The sequence below is a fragment of the Ranitomeya imitator genome, chromosome 4 (genome assembly GCF_032444005.1).
Source record: "Ranitomeya imitator isolate aRanImi1 chromosome 4, aRanImi1.pri, whole genome shotgun sequence".
NCBI lineage: Eukaryota > Metazoa > Chordata > Amphibia > Anura > Dendrobatidae > Ranitomeya > Ranitomeya imitator.
Window position 1 is genome coordinate 706,412,552 of NC_091285.1, and position 22,023 is coordinate 706,434,574.

Here is a 22,023-nt window from a genome sequence, read left to right on the forward strand (position 1 = left end):
TTAGGGGGTTAGAGCATTGGTCTGGTATACAAAGTGGTTGTGGTGTTTTGACAACAATGACTTGCCTTGTTTGGTCTATCTTATTTTTGGAGTGTGTGGCAAAGTTCTCTGCAGAGATTAGGCTAGATTCACATTGTGTTAGTGCAGTCCATTCAACGCATACGTTAAACGGACTGCGCTGACGCAAGTGCTGACTTTGCACAGCGCTAGCGCAGATGGAGCCTATGCTCCATCTGCGCTAGCGGTGACGGACCCGGAAACACTGCAGCCCGCGTCTCAGGTTCGTCGCTCAATGTCGGATGCATCACTAGCGCACGCCCATTGTGGGCGTGTGCTAGCGATGCGTCTGACATTGCATTCAATGGCGCCGTTAACGGACTACGTTACACCGTGTTATGCCGTGGTGTAACGTAGTACGTTAAATGGAGACACTGAACACAATGTGAACCTAGCCTTAGGGAACTCAGAGGGGCCAGTGGTGAGTGGAGGAGGGAGTTAAAAGTGTTGAACAACTGTTTGGAGTTGTGGGATAAAGAGGTTACGAGGGATGTGAAATGGGCCTGTTTAACAAAGGTGAGAGCTGATTTGAATGTGAGTTAATGAAGCAATTCATTTTGGATTTTATTTCATTTTGAATGCAGGAGAACAATCAGACCACAATCATTGAGTTTTTTCTGTTAGGATTTCAAGTCAATCAGAACTGGAGAATTTTCCTTTTCTCTCTGCTTCTCTTGATTTATTGTGGGACAATATGTGGGAATCTCCTGATCATCACCCTGGTGTCCACCAGCAAGAACCTCCACACTACAATGTACTTCTTCATCTCACAGCTGTCCGTCAGTGATATCTTGTTGCCTACAGATATTGTCCCCAATATGCTTTCTATTCAGCTGAATAATGGAGGGAAAATCACTTTTTCTGGCTGCATGGCCCAGTTTTATTTCTTTTGTGCCACAGAAGAGTTTGAAAGTCTTCTCCTTACACTTATGTCGTACGACAGATATGTGGCCATCTGTAACCCCTTGCATTACATCTCTATCATGACAGGTACATTGTGTGTGAAGTTGATCGTCATCTTCTGGTTGCTCAGTTTTTTCACTTCATTCATTTACTTTGAAATAATATTAGGACTAAAGTTCTGTGGATCGAATATCATTGACCATCTGTTCTGCGATCTTGTTCCCTTACAGACGATTTCCTGTTCTGATACCTTTCCTATGAAAATACAATTATATTTACTAAGTATTCCATTTTTGATTATTCCGAGCATGATAATTGTTATTTCTTATGCTAAGATTGTCCGTGTTATCTTACAGATCCGATCTAATATCAGTAGACACAAAGCCTTCTCCACCTGTAGCTCCCACCTCACTGTGGTCTCCATATTCTACTTCACGATATTCAGTGTTTATATTGTGCCAACAAGTGAGCAAACATCAGACGTTAATAAAATCCTGTCTCTGTTATATACTGTGTTTACTCCTTTGATCAACCCCATTATATACAGTTTTAGGAACAAAGATATCAAGAAAGCCGTGCAGGAAATAATTAGGAAATATCACTAATTAGTGGAACTTGGCTAAACATATAAGCCAAAATTGGTAAATCATAATAGGATATAATAGGTTTGTATGTTTAAAATCAAAATGGTCCAGAAATGTATACTTGTGTATAGATTATTGTAACTAGCATTGTTTTGGAAAACAAGAAGAACATTTTTGAATGGTAAATGGTTGTCATTATACATTGTCCTAATTATTACATTAACCTGGATTTCCACCTTCAGTTCCTGAGTGCTTCTATTCACAAATATTCTCCTTTATTTGAGCATTGCTGTTACTGTCAGATATCCTGCACCAGTATTAGAGATGAACAGATCTTTTTAAATTCAACATCATAGGCTTCTCTGAATATTCTCAATGGATTTAATTTGCATCAAATACATTTGCCACATCTTGCAATACTGGAGAAAGAAAGGAAGGAAGGAAGGAAGGAAGGAAGGAAGGAAGGAAGGAAGGAAGGAAGGAAGGAAGGAAGGAAGGAAGGAAGGAAGGGAGGGAGGGAGGGAGGGAGGGAGGGAGGGAGGGAGGGAGGGAGGGAGGAAGGAAGGAAGGAAGGAAGGAAGGAAGGAAGGAAGGAAGGTGTTAAGGACTGGCGGAACGCACCAAGTATAGATGGTAAGAAACTAGGTGCGTTCGCAGTCCGAGGTCCACCGTGCAGGTAAAAGACCCTGCAGCTAGCAAGACGGACAATATGGCGGTACACTAAAGGATACACGCGTGGGTTAAACCTCACCCAGCGTGAAGAAAGCGATCCTGTTAATTCACAGGACCGCAGTACCGCACTAGTGCGCGAGCAAGTGGTCAGCGGACTTAACCCCAGAAGGGATTGGAGCCCGATTAGACCCTTGCTGGCGTAACACCGCAACTGGGTGTGTAGAGAACCTAAAGAAATATAAGTGCACAAGAGTGCGAGCGATGCCGCACTAACGGACGCCACTAACCACCCAGACTCGGGTATGGAAAGCGCAAGGCAGGCGCACGGCGCCGTACTGGCAGGCACAGCTACAGGACGCTGAGATGTGTGTTTAGTGCTGTAGGCTAAGTCGGGCGCTAGGTAGCAGCCATACACCTTCCGCGAACAGACATTCACTAGGGTAGGGGTTTCCAAGGACGACTTGCACTCACAACATACACACATTAGCAATTGTTAGACAATACTAGCGCATGGCCGTGCGGTCATGCGCAGTTTATATAGCAGCAGCACAGGAAGTGGCCACAGCACTTTTGCCCTTCTAGGACCTGCCAAGAGGACCAATGGAATGTGCTGCAGAGCCTGAGCACATGACCCTCGATCTCCAACGGGAGACCTTACGCTGGGCATGCTCAGTACATGCAGACAAGGACTTAGTCCCAGAGAAGTCCGCTCGCTGCTGACCAGCACTGACTTTAATGGCAGAGACTGGAGAAGCAGCACTAACTCTCAGAACAGAGTGAGAATGAGCAAGACGCTGGGACCGACGTCCTTGCTGAGCAGGCTCTACTGCGGCTGGACAAGAATGGGAGACCGCAGCGGAAGTGGCTCGAGATTCCCCCAGTGCAGAAGCGGGAAAGGAAGGAAGGAAGGAAGGAAGGAAGGAAGGAAGGAAGGAAGGAAGGAAGGAAGGAAGGAAGGAAGGAAGGAAGGAAGGAAGGAAGGAAGGAAGGAAGGAAGGAAGGAAGGAAGGAAGGAAGGAAGGAAGGAAGGAAGGAAGGAAGGAAGGAAGGAAGGAAGGAAGGAAGGAAGGAAGGAAGGAAGGAAGGAAGGAAGGAAGGAAGGAAGGAAGGAAGGAAGGAAGGAAGGAAGGAAGGAAGGAAGGAAGGAAGGAAGGAAGGAAGGAAGGAAGGAAGGAAGGAAGGAAGGAAGGAAGGAAGGAAGGAAGGAAGGAAGGAAGGAAGGAAGGAAGGAAGGAAGGAAGGAAGGAAGGAAGGAAGGAAGGAAGGAAGGAAGGAAGGAAGGAAGGAAGGAAGGAAGGAAGGAAGGAAGGAAGGAAGGAAGGAAGGAAATAAGGAAGGAAGGAAGGAAATCCAACTCTGCTGTACAAACTGTCAAACCTGCGAACTGCTTGGCTCTACTGGGACTTTTGATCTCTGATAACTCCAGTAATGGTCACCACCATACGTGATATGATAATCCGCTCAACCATCTGGGACAGACTATGCATTGTCTTGAGGTACTGATGCTGCACAAAACATTAGTAGCCAACTCTGATAGTTCAGTAGTGTGGAAAAAAGTGCAGAGCATCACTTAGAAAAAAATAAAATATATATATATATTATACAATACATTAATCATAATACATGTGTGGACAGAAATTCAGAAAAGAATAATTTGGAGAATTAAAAAAAAAATACTAAATAAAGACTAAGGCTCCGGCTGACTCCGTGGTTGTGGGATGCATTAGGGGAGATCAGGGGGATGAGGAATACAGAAGTGTGGTGTTGAACTTCATGGATTGGTGCAATGGTAACTATCTACAACTAAATGTTAAGAAAACTAAGGAGTTGGTGGCCAACTATAGCAGGATAAAGATGGAATGCTTACCGATCACTATTGCTTGTCAGGAGGTCGAGCAGGTGGAGAGTTACAAATATTTGGGGGTCCATTTGGATAGCAAACTGGACTGGAGATGCCACTCAGAGTTTGTCTACAAGAAGGGGATGAGCAGATTGTATTTCCTAAGGAAACTGAGGTCTTTTAATGTGGGCAGCAAAATGTTAGAAATGTTCTACCAGTCTGTGGTGGCAAGTGCCATCTTTTTTGCAATCACGTGCTGGGGTAGTAGTGTGCGGGCCTCTGATGCTAATAAGCTGAATAAGATTATCAAGAAGGCAAGTTCTGCTGTGGGCTGCAATCTGGACTCTTTTGGGGAGGTAGTGGAGAGAAGAACTCTGAAAAAGTGTATGGCAATTATGAACAATAATGCACATCCATTATATGAGCTATTCATGAGACAGAAGAGCACCTTCAGTAACCGGCTAATACTTCTGAGGTGTAAGAAGGAAAAATATAGGAAATCGTTTGTGCCAACTGCCATGGGGATGTACAACAATAACATTAGGGTTAAACCACCAAGGTGAATGTCTACTTATTTCTCTACATTTCAGTTCACTCTCTGTGTATGTCCTATTCTAATGTATAATGTATAATGTTCTTCTGTCAACTCCACTGTCATGTCAACTATGTAATTCCTTTATGATTTTTATGATTTAAGTCGTGCTGCTGTGATACCATAATTTCCCACGGGATCAATAAAGTGTATCGCATCGCATCGCATCGTATCGTATCGTAAGGCAAGGCTGATATTGCCACCATTCTTTGACCACATAGAGATATATGTGTCCTTCAGAACTTATTAATAAATTACAGTACAGTTATAAAATAGTTAGAATTGAGAGTCCTCAGTGGTTGATACCTTTTAATGCCTAACTGAAAAGAAGGTAACAAATTGCTGCTTTTTTCAGTTGGCCATTAAAAGGTATCAACCACTGAGGACTCTCAATTCTAAATATTTTTCTGTCTACTGGCCAAGACGGTACCAAGATATATATCTTTCCAGCACAGTTATAAACAGAGATTTCCAGCTAAATATTCAATTTCCACTCTCCAACTTACACCATTGCCCCTATTCCTTCATATCTCCTTCAATTCCTTTCCCTAGCTGTCACCATGTTTCGAACTAAAATATTTTACTTTTCTCTGTCTTCTGGAATCTTTTGCTCCTCAATGAAACATCGCACACCCATTACAAATAAAGATTACTGGACCAGAACTGCACTGTTAAGTGCAAACCAATATCAAATCTACCTTCAATGCAAATCTACCTTCAATGACTAAGCTCTCAGAATGTTTGGTTGACTCTCACCTTATCTGCTAGCTTCAGATAACATTCTTCTTGATCCTTTATGATTGGATTTCTGCTTCTTACACATTACTGATGTTGGCTTTACTAAAATCTCTAATGATCTACTAACAGCTAAATCTAATAGTCACTGCTCCTTGCTGATTCTCCTGGATCTTTCTGCAGCATTCAAGATTGTGGGTCACTTGCTGCTCCTCATTATGCTCCACTCTGATAAGTCTTAAAGAAACTTCTTGCTTGAATCTTCCCCTACATTTTTTACCAATCCTTCACTGTATCATTTGCAAGCTCTTCTTCCTCTTACTATTGAGGTTCCACGAGAATCAGTACTGTGCCCCCTCCTCATTTCTCTGTACACTGTCATTATTGGAGAAACCATCAAAAGATTTGGTTTCCATCATGATTCATATAGTGATGACAACTAAATTTGCACATCTATTCCTGACATCACCCCCACACCAGAATGAAAAATACCAGTGATTGCTTTTTTTTTGCTGTTTCTAACATCGTGTCCTACCTCTATTTGACACTGAATCTCTCCAAAACTTAACTTCTTATATTTCCCCCCTCTACTAACCTACCTGTACCTGATATTTCAGTATGCTCAATATCTTGGGTCAAAATTAACTCAAAACTTTCCTTCACCCCCTATAACCAATCGCTCACTCGCTCATGTCACCTGCACGTTAAAAAAGATTCCAGAATCCAATCTTTTCTCACCTTTAAAAATGCAAAAACTCTTGGTGTTGCTCTTATGCATTCTTGTCTGGACTACTGAAACTATCTACTAATTGGCCATTCTCTTTTTATCTCCACTAAACACTGTATACGGCCGCCATGGTTATATCTTGTCTAAACACTACACCGTTGCCTCTAGCTTGTTCCAGTCATTATACTGGTAACCCATACACTGCAGAGTACACTTTAAGCATCTTTCTCTCCGATAAAGCTTTCCGCAGTGCAGCACCACCATATATCTTGACCCTCATCTCTATCTATGACCCAACCCATGCTGTTGGCTCCTCAACTAATCTAAGACTAAAAGCCTCCATAATCTGAACCTTCGGTCTCCAAGACTTCTTTTGTGCTGCACCAGATTTCTGTAATGCAATACCTCAGACAATAACTTCAATATCTAGCCCTGACATTTTTAAGGGTGCGTTAAAAAGACATCTCATTAGACAGGCCTATCACCTAACTTATCTATCTCTTCCCTGTTGTACCTTTCTACATTTTCATCAGAATCTTGCCTATTCATCTGCTTCCACATCATCAACATGCCCAATAATGCTTGGTAACTTAACTTATACAAATACTGGCTTATAATCAGTTCAATCAAATTTATTCATAGAAATTGTAAGCTTGCGAGCATGGACCTAACTGTTTCTATAACTGATATACTATGTATTACTTAGTAATGTCTTTATTGAATGTACATGTCCCATCTTAATGATAAAGTACTGCGGAATACAGCGGGGTAAAAAGTATTTAGTCTGTCACCAATTGTGCAAGTTCTCCCACTTAAAAAGATGAGAGAAGCCTGTAACTGAAATCATAGGTAGACCACAACTATGAGGGTCAAAATGAGAAAACAAATCCAGAAATCACCTTGTCTGATTTGGAAAGATTTATTTTTCAAATTATGGTGGAAAATAATTTTTTGGTCACTAGCAAAAGTTCATCTCAATATTTTGTTACATATCCTCTGTTGGCAATGAGAGAGGTCAGACGTTTTCTGTAAGTCTTCACAAGGTTGCCACACACTGTTGTTGGTATGTTGGCCCATTCCTCCATGCAGATCTCCTCTAGAGCAGTGATGTTTTGGGCTTGTCACTGGGCAACACGGACTTTCAACTCCCTCCAAAGGTTTTCTATAGGGTTGAGATCTGGAGACTGGCTAGGCCACTCCAGGACCTTGAAATGCTTCTTACGAAGCCACTCCTTCGTTGCTCAGGTGGTGTGCTTGCGAGCGTTTTCATGCTGTCATCTTTTTAAGTGAGAGAACTTGCACAATTGGTGTAAGACTAAATACTTTTTTTCCCCACTGTATGTTGATGCTATTTAAATAAATTATTATTATTATTATTATTATTATTATATAATATTATTTTTTCTCACATCCCCTTCCTGTCTGCAGAGTTTACAATAAAGACACATTTACTTCTAATTTTTCCAACACAGTCTTAATCTATTTCCAACTTGCACATATTACATACAGTACTGAAACCCCAATGTTAAGCTTTTTTCTGCCATATTTATTTCTATTGCAATATCTGTTTTGAGGCTTAGTAACAGTATTCCTCTTATTGCTCCACATAGTAATAATGCCCACCACTGTGCCTCTTACGTAGTAACATGCTCCCACTCAAAGTATGATTTTTCCACAGTCACTTACACACAGAATGATGGACCACATAGTGCTCCATACAGTAGAATTGACTGCACACCCCCACAGAGTATAATGTACCCATAGCACCTACACACAGTATGATGTCCCCACAGCACTTAAATACAATCTCTTTTCCTGACTTTTATAACCTGAAGTGGAAAGGCTAGCATCCATACAGGCAAGTGTTCAAGCCAGGGTTAGCGGAGGGGATAGCCAGGGACTAGGCAAGTGACGGCGGTGTGTGGAAGGACCTGGATAGGATGTTAGGGGAAACTTAGGTTAAGGCATAGGTTGGTGTCAGGAGGTGTACCATCCCTCACTCCCTACCATTTGGGCCTGTTTCTTTATCAATCCGTAGTACCTATATGTAGTGCCATCCACCAGACCTATCCATGTTCGGACATAAAAAGGGGGACTGAGTAATGGCTTATTTTTTGTGCCTTGAGCTGACATTCTACTGATACAATGTCGGGGTCGATGCAATGTTATGATATTTCTTACTGCACTTTACTGAAACATTGTGGCGTCCAAAAAACATAATTATGGCATTTTGTTTTTTTCTCATTACACTATTTTCTGATTAATTAATTTACCGTACTTTATATTTTGATAGATCAGACTTTTACCAATTCAGTGATACCAACTCTGTGTATTTTTTTTATTGTTTTATTTTTAATGGGGCAAAAGGGTGGTTATTTTAACTTTTTTTTTTTGGAAGTGCATTTGAACAGCAAGGTGGATTCCTGTTGAGGGGAACTAGAGAAAAAAAAATCTATAAATCTTCATCATAGCGAGTGTGAGCGAGCTGAGTGTGAGCTGAGCGTAAGTGTGAACGGCGGTAAGTGTGACTTGTGATTCAGTGACTTTGGAGTCAGGGAGTTTCCAAGGGAGGAATTGCTGTCTATTTTTTATTAATACTTTGTATTTATTTATTTATTTTTTATATTTAACTTTTCTGTCTGGTGCAATCCCCATTAGGAAATGTGCTCCACTCTTGTTAATGCCATCCAGTGCACGTCTTGCCACATGTATGCAGTCCTTGATCAGCCGGTCGAGGGTGCATACTGCTGTGTGAGATGTGAGCATGTTGAGCATTTGGAAACCCAGATTCTGACTCTAAATGTGCAGCTGGCAACACTGAGATCCATAAACAATATGGAGAGGAGTTTTCTGCTCACTGAGCAGACGCTCAATGGGATAGATGAGGGGGGATGGTAGGATGGAGCTGCAGGATGGTGAAGTAGCAAGCTGGGTGACAGTTAGGAAGTGGGGTGGAGGGAAGAGTGCCAGGGAGGCTAGTCATGATCTGGAACACCCCAATAAGTTTTCTAAGTTGGCAGATGAGGGGGGTGCCAGTACAGGGCTAGCACTGCTGCAGCCAGGCATGTCCTCTGAAAGCCGGAGGAGTGACTGCTCCAGTATGGAGGGAAATAGGAGAGCAGGGCAGGCCAGACAGGTGCTGGTAGTGGGCGACTCAATTATTAGGGGAACAGATAGGGCAATCTGTCACAAAGACAGGGATCGTCGAACGGTGTGCTGCCTACCTGGCGCACGAGTCCGACACATCGCTGATCGGGTGGACAGATTACTGGGAGGGGCTGGTGAGGACCCAGCGGTCATGGTGCACATTGGCACAAATGACAAAGTTAGAGGTAGGTGGAAGGTCCTTAAAGATGATTTCAGGGAATTAGGCTGCAAGCTGAAAGCAAGGACCTCCAACGTGGTATTTTCAGAAATACTGCCTGTACCACGTGCCACGCCAGAGTGGCAACGGGAGATTAGGGAGGTTAATATGTGGCTCAAGAATTGGTGTAGGAAGGAGGGGTTTGGGTTCCTGCAGAACTGGGCCGACTTCTCAGTTGGCTACAGGCTCTACGCTAGGGACGGGCTGCACCTCAGTGGAGAAGGTGCAGCTGTGCTGAGGGAGAAAATGGCTAGAAGGTTGGAGGAGTGTTTAAACTAGGGATTGGGGGGTATTCAATTTATAGGAGGGGAAGATAGTGCAGACAGAGACCTGGGCACAAATAAGGAAGTTGGGGGTGGCGGTGGCATGGGGGGGTGAGGTTAGAACAGTTAATAATTTAAGAAAGAATAGAGGTACAGAGAGGAACATCAAGTGCATGTATACTAATGCCAGAAGCCTCACCAACAAAATGGACGAATAAGAACTAATGTTGTTGGAGCATAATTATGACATGGTGGGGATATCTGAAATATGGCTGGATGAGAGCCATGACTGGGCTGTTAACTTGCAGGGCTATAGCCTGTTCAGAAATGACCGTACAGATAAGTGAGGGGGTGGGGTGTGTTTATATGTAAAATCGTTCTTAAAATCCATCCTGCGTGATAATATAGGTGAATTTAATGAATATTTAGAATCCCTGTGGGTGGAGATAAGGGGAGGGGGAAAAAATAATAAATTACTGATAGGGGTTTGTCATAAATCTCCAAAAATAATGGTAGCAATGGAGAATATCCTCGTAAAGCAAATAGATGAAGCTGCAACTCAAGGAGAAGTCATTATTATGGGGGACTTCAACTACCCTGAAATAGATTGGGGAACAGAAACCTGCAGTTCCAGCAAAGGTAATCGGTTTTTGACAACTATGAGAGACAATTACCTTTCACAATTGGTTCAGGACCCAACAAGGAGGGGGGCACTGCTAGACCTAATATTAACCAACAGGCCAGACCGCATATCAAATATAAGAGTTGGGGGTCACTTGGGGAATAGCGATAACAAAATAATAAGTTTACTTTTCATGTATCCTTTAAAAAGATGTGTAATAGAGGGGTTACACGGACACTAAACTTCAGGAGGGCAAATTTCCAACGGATGAGAGAGGATCTTAGTGCAATTAACTGGGACGATATCCTGAGACATAAAAATACACAAAGAAAATGGGAGACATTTATTAGCATCCTGGATAGGACCTGTGCACAGTATATACCATATGGGAATAAACATACTAGAAATAGGAGGAAACCAATAAGGCTAAATAGAGCTGTAAGGGGTGCAATAAGTGACAAAAAGAAAGCATTTAGAGAATTAAAGGAAGTAGGTAGTGATGAGGCATTAAATAAATACAGAAAATTAAATAAATTCTGTAAAAAGCAAATCAAGGCAGCAAAGATTGAGACAGAGAGACGCATTGCCAGAGAGAGTAAAAATTATCCCAAAATATTCTTTAACTACGTAAATAGTAAGAAACTAAAAAGTGATAGTGTTGGCCCCCTTAAAAATAGTCTGGGTGAAATGGTGGATGAGGATGAGGAAAAAGCCAATATGCTAAATGACATTTTTTCATCAGTATTAAAAGAAAATCCCATGGCAGACAAAATGACTAGTGATAAAAATTCCCAATTAAATGTCACCTGCTTAACCCAGCAGGAAGTGCGGCGGCGTCTAAAAATCACTAAAATTGACAAATCTCCGGGCCTGGATGGGATACACCCTCGAGTACTGCAGGAAATAAGTACAGTCATTGATAGACCATTATTTCTAATCTTTAAAATCTCCATAATAACAGGGTCTGTACCACAGGACTGTCGTTTAGCAAATGTGGTGCCAATATTCAAAAAGGGGACAAAAACTGAACTCGGAAATTATAGGCCAGTAAGCTTAACCTCTACTGTGGGTAAAATCCTGGAGGGCATTCTAAGGGATGCTATACTGGAGTATCTGAAGAGGAATAACTTCATGACCCAGTATCAGCACGGGATTACTAGGGACCGTTCATGTCAGACTAATTTGATCAGTTTCTATGAACAGGTAAGTTCCGGATTGGACCAAGGGAACCCAGTGGATGTAGTGTATATGGACTTTTCAAAAGCTTTTGATATGGTGCCACACAAAAGGTTGATACATAAAATGAGAATAATGGGGATAGGGGAAAATATGTGTAAGTGGGTTAAGAGCTGGCTCAGGGATAGGAAACAAAGGGTGGTTATTAATGGAGCACACTCGGACTGGGTCGCGATTAGCAGTGGGGTACCACAGGGGTCAGTATTGGGCCCTCTTCTTTTTAACATATTTATTAATGACCTTGTAGGGGACATTCAGAGTAGAATATCAATATTTGCAAATGACACTAAACTCTACAGGGTAATCAATACGGGGGAGGACAATTTTATAATACAGGATGATTTATGTAAACTAGAAGCTTGGGCTGATAAATGGCAAATGAGCTTTAATGGGGATAAATGTAAGGTCATGCACTTGGGTAGAAGTAATAAGATGTATAATTAAGTGCTTAATTCTAAAACTTAGGGCAAAACCGTCAATGAAAAAGACCTGGGTGTATAGGTGTATGACAAACTCACATTTAGTGGCCAGTGTCAGGCAGCTGCTACAAAGGCAAATAAAATAATGTGATGCATTAAAAGAGGCATAGATGCGCATGAGGAGAACATAATTTTACCTCTATAAAAGTCACTAGTTTGACCACACTTAGAATACTGTCGACAGTTCTGGTCTCCGGTGTATAAGAAAGACATAGCTGAACTGGAGCGGGTTGTTGTGAATTCCGTTCTTGGGCTCCCTCCTATGGTTTTGAGTGGTATGGCTGCTTCTTGGATTTAGCTTCAGCAGCTGTTTTCACTGATCGCCTTTCTGGCTCGGCTATATTAGTCTGGCCTTTTCCCTCATTCAATGCCAGTTGTCATTGTTCCTGCCTGGCATCTTTGCTCTTAGGATTTTCCTGACACTCTGACCAATTCAGCAAAAGCTAAGTCCTTGCTTGTTATTTTGCAGTTCTCTTGTTTTTGACTTGTGGTTCTCCACTCTCTATGTTTTGTTCATTTGTCCAGCTTATCAGTATGGATCTATTCAGCTAGGCTGAAAGCTCTGGGCAGCAGAGTTTGCCCTCCACACCTTTAGTCAGGTGTGGAGATTTTTGCATTTCTCTGCGGTGGACTTTTTCTAGTTTTTATTACTGACCGCACAGCTCTCTGTCCTGTACTTTTTCCTATCTAGCTAGAAGTGGCCTCCTGTGCTAAATCTTGTTTCATACTACGTATGTCATTTCCTTCTCCTCTCACAGTCATTATTTGTGGGGGGCTAATCTATCCTTTGGGAATTTTCTCTGAGGCAAGATAGGTTTCCTGCTTCTATCTTTAGGGTTAGTTAGTTCTCTGGCTGTGACGAGATGCATAGGCAGTGTTAGGAGCATTCCACGGCTGCTTCTAGTGTTGTGTTGAGCTTAGGGACTGCGGTCAGTATAGTTGCCACCTGCTCAGAGCTAGACGCATGTCGCTCCTTAATCACCAGACCATAACAGTACAACTGGCCAAAAATGAGCTGATTGCCTCTCAAAAGAAGGAAGAGAGTTCTGAGCCATTTTTTTTTTCTCTTTAGTTTGTTTGGTCATTTTTCTTCCTCTTGATCTCTGGGTGATTCGGGATTTGGATGCAGGCATGGATGTTCAGAGTTTATGTTCTCGTGTGGAGCACCTTGCTGCACGAGTACAGAGTATTCAAGATTATGTGGTTCAGACTCCGGCCTTAGAGCCTAGAATTCCTACTCCAGATTTGTTTTACGGGGATAGATCTAAGTTTTTGAACTTTAAAAATAACTGCAAATTGTTTTTTGCTCTTAAACCCCGTTCCTCTGGTGACCCCATTCAGCAAGAAAAGATAGTTATTTCTCTACTGCTTGGCGACCCTCAAGACTGGGCATTCTCACTTGAGTCAGGGAATCCGGCATTGCTTAATGTAGATGCATTTTTTCAATCGCTCGGATTATTGTATGACGAACCTAACTCTGTAGAGCATGTGTTGTGAATTCTGTGGCAGAGCTCCCTCCTGTGGTCACAAGTGGTACTTCGGTTGATTCTCTCTGTGAGCTTCCGTTGGTGGAGGAAAGTGGTACTGCGGCTTCTGAGTTTCCTTCCTCAGGTGATATGGTGAAGTCGTTAGGTGCTGCTCTACTTAACTCCACCTAGTGCTTTCATCCTGGCCTCCTGTCAATGTTCTAGTATTGGACTTGTTTCCTCCTGGATCGTTCCTGTGGCCTGCTGCTCTGCATAGCTAAGTTCTTCTTTGCTATTTTGTTTGCTATTTTTTCTGTCCAGCTTGTCTATTTGTTTGCTGGAAGCTCTGGGACGCAAAGGGTGTACCTCCGTGCCGTTAGTTCGGTACGGAGGGTCTTTTTGCCCCCTTTGCGTGGTTTTGTAGGGTTTTGTGTAGACCGCAAAGTTACCTTTCCTATCCTCGCTCTGTTCAGAAAGTCGGGCCTCACTTTGCTAAATCTATTTCATCTCTACGTTTGTCTTTTCATCTTAACTCACAGTCATTATATGTGGGGGGCTACCTTTTCCTTTGGGGTATTTCTGTGAGGCAAGGTAGGCTTATTTTCTATCTTCAGGCTAGCTAGTTTCTCAGGCTGTGCCGAGTTGCATAGGGAGCGTTAGGCGCAATCCACGGCTGCCTCTAGTGTTGTTGGAGAGGATTAGGGATTGCGGTCTGCAGAGTTCCACGTCTCAGAGCTCGTTCTATTATTTTGGGGTTTTGTCAGATCACTGTGTGTGCTCTGACCTCTATGTCCATTGTGGTACTGAATTGCCTAATCATAATAGTACAGGAGGCCAAAAGTGCTAATGATTCTCAATAGAGGGAAAAAAGAAGTTCTGAGACCATTTTTTTTCTCTGCACTGTGTTTTGCCTTTTTTTTCCCCTAGACATTTGGGTGGTTCAGTACACAGGTGTAGCGATGGACATTAGAAGTCTGTCTTCATGTGTGGATCAGCTCTCGGCAAGAGTACAAAAGATTCAAGACACTATTGATCAGAAATCTATGTTGGAACCAGGAATTCCTATTCCTGATTTGTTTTTTGGAGATAGAACTAAGTTTCTGAGTTTCAAAAATAATTGTAAACTATTTCTGGCCTTGAAACCTCGCTCTTCTGGTGATCCAGTTCAACAGGTTTTGATCATTATTTCTTTTTTGCGTGGCGACCCTCAGGACTGGGCATTTTCTCTTGCGCCAGGAGATCCTGCATTAAGTAATATCAATGCGTTTTTCCTGGCGCTCGGATTGCTGTACGATGAACCTAATTCAGTGGATCAGGCAGAAAAAAATTTGCTGGCTCTTTGTCAGGGTCGGGATGAGATAGAGGTATATTGTCAGAAATTTAGAAAGTGGTCCATGCTCACTCAATGGAATGAATCTGCGCTGGCAGCTATGTTCAGAAAGGGTCTCTCTGAAGCCCTTAAGGATGTCATGGTGGGATTTCCTATGCCTGCTGGTTTGAATGAGTCTATGTCTTTGGCCATTCAGATCGGTCGACGCTTGCGTGAGCGTAAATCTGTGCACCATTTGGCGGTATTACCTGAGCTTAAACCTGAGCCTATGCAGTGCGATAGGACTTTGACCAGAGTTGAACGGCAAGAACACAGACGTCAGAATGGGCTGTGTTTCTATTGTGGTGATTCCACTCATGCTATCTCTGATTGTCCTAAGCGCACTAAGCGGTTCGCTAGGTCTGCCACCATTGGTACGGTACAGTCAAAATTTCTTCTGTCCGTTACCTTGATCTGCACTTTGTCATCGTATTCTGTCATGGCATTTGTGGATTCAGGCGCTGCCCTGAATTTGATGGACTTGGAGTATGCTAGGCGTTGTGGGTTTTTCTTGGAGCCCTTGCAGTGTCCTATTCCATTGAGAGGAATTGGTGCTATGCCTTTGGCCAAGAATAAGCCTCAGTACTGGACCCAGCTGACCATGTGCATGGCTCCTGCACATCAGGAGGTTATTCGCTTTCTGGTGTTGCATAATCTGCATGATGTGGTCGTGTTGGGGTTGCCATGGCTACAAGTCCATAATCCAGTATTAGATTGGAAATCCATGTCGGTGTCCAGCTGGGGTTGTCAGGGGGTACATGGTGATGTTCCATTTCTGTCAATTTCGTCATCCACCCCTTCTGAGGTTCCAGAGTTCTTGTCTGATTACCGGGATGTATTTGATGAGCCCAAGTCCGATACCCTACCTCCGCATAGGGATTGTGATTGTGCTATCAATTTGATTCCTGGTAGTAAATTCCCAAAAGGCCGACTGTTTAATTTATCTGTGCCTGAGCACGCCGCTATGCGCAGTTATGTGAAGGAGTCTCTGGAGAAGGGGCATATTCGCCCGTCATCGTCGCCATTAGGAGCAGGGTTCTTTTTTGTAGCCAAGAAGGACGGTTCGCTGAGACCTTGTATAGATTACCGCCTTCTAAATAAGATCACGGTTAAATTTCAGTACCCCTTGCCGTTGTTATCTGATTTGTTTGCTCGGATTAAGGGGGCTAGTTGGTTCACCAAGATAGATCTTCGTGGTGCCTATAATCTTATGCGAATTAAGCGAGGCGATGAATGGAAAACTGCATTTAATATGCCCGAGGGTCATTTTGAGTATCTAGTAATGCCATTCGGACTTGCCAATGCTCCATCAGTGTTTCAGTCCTTTATGCATGACATCTTCCGAGAGTACCTGGATAAATTCCTGATTGTGTACTTGGATGACATTTTGATCTTCTCGGATGATTGGGAGTCTCATGTGAAGCAGGTCAGAACGGTTTTTCAGGTCCTGCGTGCTAATTCTTTGTTTGTGAAGGGATCAAAGTGTCTCTTTGGTGTTCAGAAGGTTTCATTTTTGGGGTTCATCTTTTCCCCTTCTACTATCGAGATGGACCCTGTTAAGTAGAGTTGAGCGACCTTGACCTTTTTAGAGTCGAGCCGGGTTTTGCGAAACCCGACTATGTCCAAAGTCGGGTCGAGTGAAATCGGCCGATTATGACGTAAAGTCGGGATCGACCGAAACACGAAACCCAATGCAAGTCAATGGGGCAGCATAGTCGGCAGTGAGTGGGGGCCAGGAAAACACCTAGAGTGCCCATTTTAATGTCAAAACCATCCATTCTTCTTAATGAAGCTTGTCAAGCGTAATTTACCTTATAATAATTGGAAGGCATTTGAAATTGGGGGTCATTTGGCTAAAGTTGTGGGGGGTAGGGCTGGTTCAAGTAATTAGTGGGCCCAGGAAATCTGGACCACGTCACGGCAGTGGAGCAGGGAGAGGTAAGTATTTCAACTTTGCAAGTGCTGTGAACCTGAGCAAGCAGGGGGGGCCCACTCGTTGGCATTGGCACTGGCACAGGGCCCCTCAAAGTACAGCGGTGTGTTTGCACGGCGGGGGCGCCTCCCACCGGCAGCAACACTTTTGCGTACTATGAGAGGCCCTGTGCCAGTGACGTCGCCAACTAGTATTCCTCCCCCCACCTGATGAAGGAACCTGCACTTTCATCTGCACCTTCCTCTTTGTCCCCGTGTAAGGTGGTATGGTATGCGGGAAGAGCAACCTGACTTTCAGCAGGGTCACAATGTTGTTGTGTAGCGTGCACGGGGAATGTTGCGTTATGGGTCAATGTACCAGCAGACTCATCTATCACTGGCTGGGCAATGGGCACGATGAAGTGGAAACACAGATATAGGCCCAAAGAAGAAAGTGGGCTAAATGCAGTTCAAAATTGGTAACACAGGAATAACCAGGGGGCATTGCAGTGGAGGACAACTGGAATGAGAGGCTGACACAGAGAGTAGGGCCAAATCAGTAAGTAGTCGAAATGCAGTTCAAAATTGGCAACCGTAGTAAACAGGCGGCACAGCTTTGTTCAGTGGAGGAGAACAGCAAGGAGTGGCAGACACCGATAGTAGGCCCCAAACCAACTAGTACGCCAAATGCAGTTGTTCCATTTAACCACAATTTAATGAGAGCCTGAAGATAGAAGCTCAGGAAAGGCAACCTGGGGAACACCTTGGAGTGTAACACACCATCTCTCTCCACCCCATACCCATTTTGTATGGCCTAATGCAGTGTACTTTTCTACAACTACTAAACGAGAGTCGGAAGACCGAAGCAATGGCAAGGAAACCTGGGGAACACCTTAGAGTGTAACACACCCTCTCTCTACACCCCATACCCAATTTGAAGGTCTAATGCAGTGTAGTTTCCAAGAACTACTAAACGAGAGCCGGAAGATCGAAGCTCAGGAAAGGCAACCTGGGGAACACCTTGGAGTGTAACACAACGTCTCTCTACACGACGGAAGGGCTGATTCTTAGGAAGGAAGGCTGTTGGAAATAAGCATTGCGCGTCCGAGGGTGATTAGATTCTTATTAGGTATATACTCACCCTCGGACGCGCCCTGCTTCTTTATTTGGAATGAATGTTTATTTGCAATGTGGTGTTGACTTTCTCTATTATTTTGGTAATTAATGATTTTATTATTTTCATTATTTTGCATCTTCTCGGCAATAATATAAAGAAGACGCGACAGGACAACACTCGGTGGATGCCATATGTGTGTTTTCAATTTAAAAAACCTTTCAGTTAACTACTTGCAGGAGAAAGTAATTGTAGCTGGTGGCCATTTTTAGTACTGTACCAGATTTTAGCTGTTTGTTTGTTTTTAATGTCAAAATGTCTGCATTTGATATCTCACCAGTATTTTCTTTTTTATAAGCAAAATCCTTTTTTTTTTATTTTATGATGTTGGTTCAAGGGGTACACGGGCAGCAGTAGACAGGTCAGTGGAGGCCTAGTGGAAGGAGGGACCGCAGACAGGCTTCGAAGCCCTAACATAATAAATTGGGCTGCCTGTAGGCAATTTAAAATTGGTTCCAGGGGAACACGGGCAGCAGTAGACAGGTCAGTGGAGGCCTAGAGGAAGGAGGGACCGCAGATGCGCCAATGTTTCCCCCATACCAAATTTGTAGGCCTAATGCAGTGTAGTTTCCAACAACTACTAAACGAGAGCCGGAATTTCGAAGCTCAGGAAAGGCAACCTGGGGAACACCTTGGAGTGTAACACACCCTCTCTCTACACCCCATACCCAATTTGTAGGCCTAATGCAGCGTAGTTTCCGATAACTACTAAACGAGAGCCGGAATATCGAAGCTCAGGAAAGGCAACCTGGGGAACACCTTGGAGTGTAACACACCCTCTCTCTACACCCCATACCCAATTTGAAGGCCTAATGCAGTGTAGTTTCCAAGAACTACTAAACGAGAGCCGGAAGATCGAAGCTCAGGAAAGGCAACCTGGGGAACACCTTGGAGTGTAACACACCCTCTCGCTACACCCCATACCCAATTTGAAGGCCTAATGCAGCGTAGTTTCCAACAACTACTAAACGAGAGCCGGAAGATCGAAGCTCAGGAAAGGCAACCTGGGGAACACCTTGGAGTGTAACAAACCCTCTCTCTACACCCCATACCCAATTTGTAGGCCTAATGCAGCGTAGTTTCCGACAACTACTAAACGAGAGCCGGAATATCGAAGCTCAGGAAAGGCAACCTGGGGAACACCTTGGAGTGTAACACACCCTCTCTCTACACCCCATACCCAATTTGTAGGCCTAATGCAGCGTAGTTTCCGATAACTACTAAACGAGAGCCGGAATATCGAAGCTCAGGAAAGGCAACCTGGGGAACACCTTGGAGTGTAACACACCCTCTCTCTACACCCCATACCCAATTTGAAGGCCTAATGCAGTGTAGTTTCCAACAACTACTAAACGAGAGCCGGAATTTCGAAGCTCAGGAAAGGCAACCTGGGGAACACCTTGGAGTGTAACACACCCTCTCTCTACACCCCATACCCAATTTGAAGGTCTAATGCAGTGTAGTTTCCAAGAACTACTAAACGAGAGCCGGAAGATCGAAGCTCAGGAAAGGCAACCTGGGGAACACCTTGGAGTGTAACACACCCTCTCGCTACACCCCATACCCAATTTGAAGGCCTAATGCAGCGTAGTTTCCAACAACTACTAAACGAGAGCCGGAAGATCGAAGCTCAGGAAAGGCAACCTGGGGAACACCTTGGAGTGTAACAAACCCTCTCTCTACACCCCATACCCAATTTGTAGGCCTAATGCAGCGTAGTTTCCGACAACTACTAAACGAGAGCCGGAATATCGAAGCTCAGGAAAGGCAACCTGGGGAACACCTTGGAGTGTAACACACCCTCTCTCTACACCCCATACCCAATTTGTAGGCCTAATGCAGCGTAGTTTCCGATAACTACTAAACGAGAGCCGGAATATCGAAGCTCAGGAAAGGCAACCTGGGGAACACCTTGGAGTGTAACACACCCTCTCTCTACACCCCATACCCAATTTGAAGGCCTAATGCAGTGTAGTTTCCAAGAACTACTAAACGAGAGCCGGAAGATCGAAGCTCAGGAAAGGCAACCTGGGGAACACCTTGGAGTGGAACACACCATCTCTCTACACCCCATACCCAATTTGAAGGCCTAATGCAGCGTAGTATCCAACAACTACTAAACGAGAGCCGGTAGATCGAAGCTCAGGAAAGGCAACCTGGGGAACACCTTGGAGTGTAACACAACGTCTCTCTACACCACGGAAGGGATGATTCTTAGGAAGGAAGGCTGTTGGAAATAAGCATTGCGCGTCCGAGGGTGATTAGATTCTTATTAGGTATATACTCACCCTCGGACGCGCCCTGCTTCTTTATTTGGAATGAATGTTTATTTGCAATGTGGTGTTGACTTTCTCTATTATTTTGGTAATTAATGATTTTATTATTTTCATTATTTTGCATCTTCTCGGCAATAATATAAAGAAGACGCGACAGGACAACACTCGGTGGATGCCATATGTGTGTTTTCAATTTAAAAAAATTTCAGTTAACTACTTGCAGGAGAAAGTAATTGTAGCTGGTGGCCATTTTTAGTACTGTACCAGATTTTAGTTGTGTGTTTGTTTTTAATGTTAAAATGTCTGCATTTGATATCTCACCAGTATTTTCTTTTTTATAAGCAAAATACTTATTTTTATATTTTCTGATGTTGGTTCCAGGGGTACACGGCCAGCAGTGCCCTGGTCAGTGTAGTAGTAGTTGAAAGAATGGACCGCAGACAGGCATCGAAGGCCTAAAATAAAAACACATGGCTGTAGGCAATTTTAAATTGGTTCCAGGGGTACACGGACAGCAGTGGTGTGGTCAGTGGAGGCCTAGTGGAAGGAGTGACCGCAGACAGGCATCGAAGGCCTAAAATAATAACACATGGCTGTAGGCAATTTTAAATTGGTTCCAGGGGTACACGGGCAGCAGTGACCTGGTCAGTGTAGTAGTAGTTGAAAGAATGGACCGCAGACAGGCATCGAAGGCCTAAAATAAAAAAATTGGGCTGGCTGTAGGCACTTTTAAATTGGTTCCAGGGGTACACGGGCAGCAGTGGTCTGGTCAGTGGAAGTCTAGTGGAAGGAGTGACCGCAGACAGGCTTCCAAGGCCTAACATAACAAACTTGGGCTGGCTGTAGGCACTTTTAAATTGGTTCCAGGGGTACACGGGCAGCAGTGACCTGGTCAGTGTAGTAGTAGTTGAAAGAATGGACCGCAGACAGGCTTCGAAGGCCTAACATAACAAACTTGGGCTGGCTGTAGGCACTTTTAAATTGGTTCCAGGGGTACACGGGCAGCAGTGGTCTGGTCAGTGGAAGTCTAGTGGAAGGAGTGACCGCAGACAGGCTTCCAAGGCCTAACATAACAAACTTGGGCTGGCTGTAGGCACTTTTAAATTGGTTCCAGGGGTACACGGGCAGCAGTGGTCTGGTCAGTGGAAGTCTAGTGGAAGGAGTGACCGCAGACAGGCTTCGAAGGCCTAACATAACAAAATTGGGCTGGCTGTAGGCACTTTAAATTGGTTCCAGGGGTACATGGGCAGCAGTGTATGGTCAGTGGAAGTCTAGTGGAAGGAGTGACGGCAGACAGTCTTCGAAGGCCTAACATAACAAAATTGGGCTGACTGTAGGCACTTTTAAATTGGTTCCAGGGTAACACGGCCAGCAGTGCCCTGGTCAGTGTAGTAGTAGTTGAAAGAATGGACCGCAGACAGGCATCGAAGGCCTAAAATAATAACACATGGCTGTAGGCAATTTTAAATTGGTTCCAGGGGTACACGGACAGCAGTGGTGTGGTCAGTGGAGGCCTAGTGGAAGGAGTGACCGCAGACAGGCTTCCAAGGCCTAACATAACAAAATTGGGCTGACTGTAGGCACTTTTAAATTGGTTCCAGGGTAACACGGCCAGCAGTGCCCTGGTCAGTGTAGTAGTAGTTGAAAGAATGGACCGCAGACAGGCATCGAAGGCCTAAAATAATAACACATGGCTGTAGGCAATTTTAAATTGGTTCCAGGGGTACACGGACAGCAGTGGTGTGGTCAGTGG

At 43.9% G+C, this 22,023-nt stretch overlaps 1 protein-coding gene across 1 annotated transcript; it reads left to right on the forward strand.

The window, feature by feature from the left end:
- Nucleotides 1-635: 635 nt before the first annotated feature.
- Nucleotides 636-1,621, forward strand: LOC138674381 (olfactory receptor-like protein I9). The gene has a single exon (XM_069762228.1). It carries the CDS (start codon nt 636-638, stop codon nt 1,563-1,565), a length of 930 nt encoding a protein of 309 aa, XP_069618329.1. The 3' UTR covers nt 1,566-1,621.
- The last annotated feature ends 20,402 nt before the right edge of the window (nt 1,622-22,023 follow it).

Excerpts from the sequence above, each read along its gene's own strand:
- LOC138674381 (XM_069762228.1), top strand. The coding sequence starts at position 636 with ATGCAGGAGAACAATCAGACCACAATCATTGAGTTTTTTCTGTTAGGA.